Source organism: Herpailurus yagouaroundi, unplaced genomic scaffold (genome assembly GCF_014898765.1).
Source record: "Herpailurus yagouaroundi ecotype Mexico unplaced genomic scaffold, PumYag 100, whole genome shotgun sequence".
NCBI classification, from domain to species: domain Eukaryota; kingdom Metazoa; phylum Chordata; class Mammalia; order Carnivora; family Felidae; genus Herpailurus; species Herpailurus yagouaroundi.
In genome coordinates this window covers 13,607,942-13,615,508 of record NW_024412391.1, presented here as the reverse complement: position 1 = coordinate 13,615,508, position 7,567 = coordinate 13,607,942, and the positions used below count along the sequence as shown (strand labels likewise).

The window sequence follows — 7,567 nt, the reverse complement described above, 5'->3', positions numbered from 1 at the left end:
TTGGATTGTTCATTGGTAGTGTATAAAGACACCGCTGATTTGTCTTAACATTGCATCCTGCAACCTTGCTGAATTAATTTACTAGGTCTAATCATTTTTTTAAAAAAAATTCTTTAGGATTTCCATGTGTAAAATCATAGTATCTGCAAATAGAGATAGTTTCACTTCTTCCTTTCCAATTTTATTCTTTTTCTTGCCTAATTGCTCTGGCTAGGATTTCCAGTAGTTTGTTGAATAGAAGTGGCAAAAGTGGGCATCCTGGTCTTGTGCTTGATCACAGCTGGAAAGCTTTCAGTTTTTCACCATTGTGTATGATGTTAGCTGTGTTTTTTAAATAAATAGTCTTTATCATGCTGAAGAAGTTCCCTCCTATTTTTAGTTTGCTGAGTGTTTCATTGTGAAAAGGGTGTTGGATTTTGTCAAAAGCTTTTTGTGCAGCAACTGGGATGATCATGGTTTTCTCCTGGCCTGCATTCTTGGCCAGTAGGGTCAATTACTTTTCTCTATGTATATAAGTTACCTAAGTTTGTAGCCTGCTTTCTGTACTCATACCATGAAAATCTCATTTTCATTAAAAACCATTAAAATTATGATTTCCTGAGGCCATATATATATATTTCCCCCGAGGTTGTACGTTATATCCTCATATGGATGTTCTACAACTTACTTAGTACTTCTATATCGTTTCAGTAAAAATAGTTGATGTGTCCTGCTCTACAACTCCAGAACCTCTGGATTTGCTTTCTTTTCAGTTCTGAAGTTCTTTAAATCTTTACTGCTACTAAGCAGATCACCTCCTTCCCTCCTGCTTCATGTTTATTTTTCTTCTGGTTCCTTGATTTATACTTCTCATACATATGCTAATCTTTGTTTTTTGCTTATTTCATCTGCTGAATTAATGACTAAGCCAGTAGAGTCAAATGCAAGAAATATAACAACCAGGGCACCTGGGTGGCTCAGTTTGTTGAGCACTGGATTTTGGCTCAGGTCGTGATCTCAGGGTCCGTGAGTTCAAGCCCCGTATCAGCTCACTGTTATCCGCCTGTCAGTACAGACCTGGGTTCAGATCCTCTGTCCCCTTCTCCCAGCTTGTGCTCTCCCCACAAATAAATAAATATAAAAAAAAAAAAGTATAAAAACTTACCGGCAAAAATAATAAAGTTCAAATGTACACTATTACTATCTATATTTTATTTAGCTTGGGAAGAAAAAAATCTGCAATTTGGTCAGTTTTGTTTTTTGGTCTTTTTGTCAGTATCCAATTTGTGAGCTCTTGCAGCTATGTTTTTAAAGCATTATCTGCAAATACAGGGATGTTGGAAGATTATTGAACTCACATATAAAACGAATGTAGAAAATTTAGTTTTAGAGAATAAGTATTCATTCTCTAAAGAAAAGCATCTCCGTGTCTTATTTTCGGACTTTATTTATTTTTTAAACCACTTGTGTTTAAATTACAATTTTGCTCATAGACATCCCTTTCCACAACCCCGCCCCAGTAAAATACACGCCCCTACGTACACATTTTGGCATCGTTAGATACATTTGATTAAAAAGCTGATAAAATTCTAAAAACAAGGACACTGAAAAAAAAAAAAAGAATCCCATCAGATCAGAACAGATACAAATCAGACAGTCCTTAGGAGACTTGACCAAGTTACCACTGGTTTAGTTTCCCTGTGTTCCCAGGAACGGCGGAAGAAAACTACAATTCCCAGAATGCTTGGAACGCGTGCGCGGCCTGGAAACTTGCTGCCTCAGTCCCGCCTCCTTATTCCAGTGATTGGACTGTCCCGTTGCGCGTCTCTGAACTTCTCTTTTTCCATTGGTGGACTCCCCAGCGAGGTCAATTACAGAGCCTACGTTCGTTTTGGCCCTTCTAGCTTACCGGCTCTCCCCCTCCCCGCCCGGTACCAAGATGGCGGCAGAAGCAGCTGGTGGGAAATACAGAAGCACTGTCAGCAAAAGCAAAGACCCCTCGGGGCTGCTCATCTCTGTGATCAGGTGAGGGAGGCAGGAGGCAGGGTCAGGGGACAGGGGGCAGCGGGCAGCGGCTCGACCTCCGCTTTGGAAGGGAGAAGGGTTAGGTGGGTTCCACCCTGCCTACCCCTCCCCTTTCCTCCTTGCCTCCCCCAACCCCTCCCAAGGACCCCCACAGTCCCCCCTTTTTCTCTGGGGTTGGGCTAGAGGGAGGAACCCCGCCTCGCTGTCTTTTCTTTAGGGCCACAGCTTTCCATTAGGGTCCCCGGGCCCTAAAGGCACGCTGTTTGGGGGCTTGGTAGAGAAAGCCAGGTGTTTCATTTATTCATAAAACGTTTATTTATGGATTGCCTTCAGCCGCGCTCACTAGGGAAGGCTTCTTGTTTCCTGGATTTCTGGGTGGAAGGCCCTGAAGTCCGGGGACTACTGTCACGAGTTGCAGATTGTGTTCTCACACTTCGGACACCTCCAACCACCTGTGAATGGCCACAGCTTCAGATACAAGAGCCTGTAATGAGCTGGTGGAAGGGCCGTGGGTTTGAAGGCACACATCCGTTTTCAATTTTTTTCTGCCTTCCTATCCCGGTCTAGTCCTTCAAAACAAAACCAAACAAATTTCGAGTTATCTGCCATTCTCCCAGAATATGTATGGTGGGAGTGGGATTGGTGGGGCCCCTGTTTTAAAAATGTGATCTAGATTAAGGATAGGGGAATCCTTTCAAACACCATTAAGCATGATACAGGGAGTGATTAAAACAACCTGAATAAAATGTATTTAACACGTTTTTACTTTGTTGACCTTTGAATTTAAACTCAGGTATTTTTCATAAAATGCCCCCACCCCCACCCCTTCCCCCTCTCCTCTATCCCTCTACCTATGCTAAACTTTTGGTTGAGTTCTAGGAGGGCTCCTGGAATGTTCTGTTGATCTTTTTAAAACCCAGGGTCAGTAGTACCTGGTAGTTCCTAAAGGCTTGAAGGTATGCATAGATTGAATTTTTTTTTTAAATTTTTTTTTTAACGTTTATTTATTTTTGAGACAGAGACAGAGCATGAGTGGGGGAGGGTCAGAGAGAGAGGGAGACACAGAATTTGAAACAGGCCCCGGGTTCTGAGCTGTCAGCACAGAGCCCGACGCGGGGCTCGAACTCACAGACTGTGAGATCATGACTTGAGCTGAAGTCGGACACTCAACCGACTGAGCCACCCAGGCGCCCCATAGATTGAATTTTAAAACCGTCTCCCACTCATGGACTGATAAAGACCCTTCTCATGGGTGTTATTTTGGAGCCTCTAATTTCATATCATGGTATATTGAATCATTATTACTAAGTTTTTTGGTTGATTTTTTTCTTTTTAATTAAGATTTTTTAATTAAGATGATAATTCTCTGTATGGAAATACTTAATAAACCTGGCAGACCATACAAAGGGAATGTGGGTCTAGTGTGGACCCACATTCTTGCTGTGACAGTATAGATAGTGTAGATGTTTCATGATACTAAAACTCCAACTAGAGTGTTGGTAGTGGCCCATCTTAATCTCCTGTAGAATTATAATGCATGAATTTATTTGGGTTCTTTTTTGAGCTTCTTTTTTCTGCCTTGTAGTCAACAGTCATTTAAACTGTGCATTTAATGCTAGTTTGTAGTATGATGCCTGGTCCTTAATACATACTTAGTAAATATATAAATATATGTTAAACACATGAGGGAATGCCCTGAGTTTTGCGAAGATGAATCAGACATGACGTTATCCTGGAGAGTATAGCTCACTTGAGGGGTAAAATACGGAAGTAAAAACTATGACATAAGAGTGGGAGAGACAGAGACAGGTGAAATATGAGAATCCAAGAGGAGTGGTGAAGTAGAGTGTGGTTTAGGGAAGGAAACAGCTGTATATAAATGTACCATTTCAACTGTGTACTTACGATTCTGTAGGCTTTACCACTTCTGCTGTGTATCAATTTTCTTAAATGCCAATTACATTCACTCTAAATGCCCTACATTTGAAAACATGAAAACCAAACTAAAGTTTATTTATTTATTTATTTACGGATGCTGGTTCAGAAACACTGCCTTTGGTTGACTGTTCCTTTGCTCTTCAGGGGGACTTTGCCGCTGGATGGGGTGGAATATGATTTTGTGGTTGTTCGTCCATCTTTTCCACCCATCTATATTACCTTCACGTTATCACCATGATTTAGGGCAATGCATTTTTTGTGCTGACTTCTGTTGTGTGTTAATATTTGTCATTTTTCTTCCTTATCCTTGACCACCTCCGACCACTTGAATAACCCTTTTCAAACATCTGTTGACTAGCGTGGTATAACAGAGTGTTCAGACCTAGTATCCTGGGCAAGTTTTTTTTTTTTTTTTTTAATTTATTTTAGAGAGAGAGCATAAGCTGGGGGGAAGGGACGGAGGGAGGGAGGGCGGGGGGATCATCTTAGGCTCCACGCTCAGCATGGAGCCCAATACTGGGCTCAATCCCATGACCCTGGGATCATGGCCTGAGCCGAAATCAACAGTCGGACACTCACTGACTAGGCCATCCAGGTGCCCCTCTGGGCAAGCTTAGTAAGGATTCGAGCTCATGGTTACATAGGACCTTATTTATGACTGGATATTGTTGGTTCTGGAGTGTTAATGTTTGTATTTCAATATTTCTTTGAGTCATAGGAACATTGTGGGGTTGAAGCGAAAGTGTTGCTAGCTCTCCCTCCTTGTTGTTATGTCCCTGATGTGCTTTTGAACATAACACAGTGGTTTAAATTTCATAAAAACAGTGGCAGTTAATGAGAGGAGGATGGTAGTAACTTCGGTGTTTAGGTGGGGAGTAGCAGGGGAGAGTACTTCAGCAGAGAATAGAGTGGGGAACGTTGTTGGTAAGACAGTAGATCTTAAAAGTTTTCATTACAAGAAATTGTCACTGTGTGCGGTGGATGGATGTTAACTAAGCTTATTGTAGTCATTTTGCAGTATACACAATATATTAAGCCGTGTTGTACAGCTTAAAGGACTGCAGTGTAATATGTCAATTACATCTTGCTAAAACAGGAAAAAATGGGAATGTATATTTCTTGTTAGTAAACTCTTTTCTCACTCTGAAGTTGCTGCTTTGTCTGTTCAGTTTGTATTCTTTGTGATACCCTTCTTGCAACATTGTATTTGTGATTAAAAAATTTTTTTTAATGTTTATTTTTGAAGGAGAGAGAGAGAGGGAGCACGTGAGCGAGTATGAGCGACCATGAGCGGGGGAGGGGCAGAGAAAGGGAGACAGAAGTTGAAGCAGGCTCCAGGCTCTGAGCTGTCAGCACAGAGCCCGATGTGGGGCTCGACCCCAGGAGCAGTGAGATCATGACCTGAGCTGAATTTGGATGCTTGACGGACTGAGCCACCCAGGAGCCTCTGTCTTTATGATTCTTAATTTCTCATGTAAAACTTTTGAGGATTGCCTCCTCTTCTCCTTAACTTCTTTTCAGATTCTCTTTCAAATAAATACCAAAGCTTTCTTGAACCCATTTTAGGCTCATGTTTGTAAAGTCTCAGCATCCTTGAAGATCTATCTGATACGTGCCAGTTCTCTTTCATGTTCCCTTGGACCTATCATTTTATCACCAAAGAAATGATTTGTCAGTGATAGTCCTTTGAAAAATTTGATTAGTTGGGCTTTATTTCTCTTTATTTCTCTTTTTATGTCACTGAGCAGTTTTTTTTTTTTTTTGAATAGTGAGTGTTAAAAATTCTCCATCAGTTCTTTTGTTCAGATGTGTAAAAAACAGTTATTTGTATTTCTTATTGGGCATTAGCATAACACATATATATTTAATGCTCTCTCTCTGCGTTGGAACAGCATAAGGAAACTACAGGTGGGTAAGGGTTCGACCTAAAGATACAGTAGATATAGACATGGGGAATGGCCAAATCTCATCACTGTTTCCTGCTGTGGTGCCAACTAGTTAAATAACTATTTTGCTGGTGTGATCGACCACCACTTTAAAGCATTTGAAAAACAAAATAGCTTCAAGAAGTATAGTGTAGTTGTAATGAAAATGTTATGTTTGGTAGGTGGTTATTTAAGAACCTTGAGACTCGTAAAATGCAATTCTTAGCCTTTTATTTATTTAAAAAAAATTTTTTTTTTTAACGTTTATTTATTTTTGAGACAGAGAGAGACAGAGCATGAACAGGGGAGGGGCAGAGAGAGAGGGAGACACAGAATTGGAAACAGGCTCTAGGCTCTGAGCTGTCAGCACAGAGCCCGACGCGGGGCTCGAACTCACGGACCGTGAGATCATGACCCGAGCCGAAGTCGGACGCTTAACCGACCAAGCCACCCAGGCGCCCCAATTCTTAGCCTTTTAAAAAAAAGTACTGGGGAAAAAGATTTCAGGTCAATCAGAGGTTTCAAAGGGTGGGCTCCCGGGGTATTGCTGGGTCCTCAGGCTGGGAAGTGGGGCTTTGATGAGGAGACAGACAGTGCTTGGGACTGAGTCTGTCGGAGGCCACTCCTCTAACTGCAGCTTTTGGCTTAAAGTCTTGCCGCTGGCCCTTTGAGATGGAACTAATTGGGTGGACAGAGTCGTGATTACCTGCTGATGTAAATTTGGACAGTTTTACACGTGTGTGTGCACACACAGCAGTTTCCTACCTTTTTATTGATTCCTACCCCCTAACCTCTTGTTTGGTGTGATGTCGAAACAGGCAGCCTTTCTAAATGAGAAGTAAGCAGAATGGCATTTTGGAGATGCCATTTTATTTTTGTGAGTTCTTGTCAGATTTTTAATTGGGAAATGTGTCTACCGCTTACTGTTAGGTGATTTGCTTTCCAATTAAATGTTGACTCACTTCTCCTTGCAAGTTGGCCTTTAATAGACCATTTAATTGGGAAGCCAAACTCTGGCTGTGGCTTGAGGTGACCTTACCGGAAACCTCAGAGCGGAGCTTTTGTAGACAGACTCTGGCTACAGATGTCAAGGAGGTTTGAAGGCAGTTGAAGGCCCACGGTGTCACCAACTTTCATGTCTTCACAGAAGTTGGGATTTCAAAAACTTGGGAAATCCTTTATTGTAGACACCTGTTAAATTCCCTTCCTCCTCAGAGAGTGTTTTTGGTCAGCCCCGTACGTAATTCAAAGCCCGCTTTGTTGAAGGGGTCCGGGCTCCGATCAGAGCTTTGAACAAACAGCTTTGAGGTCCATGGCACAGTCTGTGGCAGAAGGGAACGTGGTCACTGTGTTCAGAGCGGAGGCCTGGAAGTTGTGCTAAGTGGTTAGCGCTGTTTGCGGTGGCCCCTCCTCTCTTCATCTGAGCCAGGCTCATTGTGGTTTTTAGGGTTCGCCGCTCTCTCTGCATCATGGGGCGTCTTGGCCCTAGCAATGTGGTACCATTTAAACATCACTGCTAGGCTCTCTCGAGACTAAACGCTTTTTTCTCGAAGTCCTGCCACATCCAACAGCATATGTGGATATAAGAGGCAAAATAATCCCCCTCCCCCCCGCTTATTTTTTTCTGTGAAACATGAAGAATTAATATCTTGGGAACCCATGTCTTAGTTTCCAACCTCATGTGTCGTTTTTTTTTTTTT

The 7,567-nt window shown here is 42.1% G+C and overlaps 1 protein-coding gene across 2 annotated transcripts in view; it reads left to right on the top strand.

Annotated features, from left to right (window-relative positions):
• The first annotated feature begins 1,877 nt into the window (after positions 1 to 1,877).
• EXOC4 (exocyst complex component 4) overlaps positions 1,878 to 7,567 on the top strand; it is a 762,629-nt gene continuing 756,939 nt past the window's right edge. For both annotated transcript variants that reach the window (XM_040471923.1, XM_040471924.1), the window contains exon 1: positions 1,878 to 2,004. In XM_040471923.1, the coding sequence (XP_040327857.1) occupies positions 1,919 to 2,004 (86 nt within the window). In that variant the 5' untranslated portion in view covers positions 1,878 to 1,918. The remainder of the gene's footprint in view (positions 2,005 to 7,567) is intronic.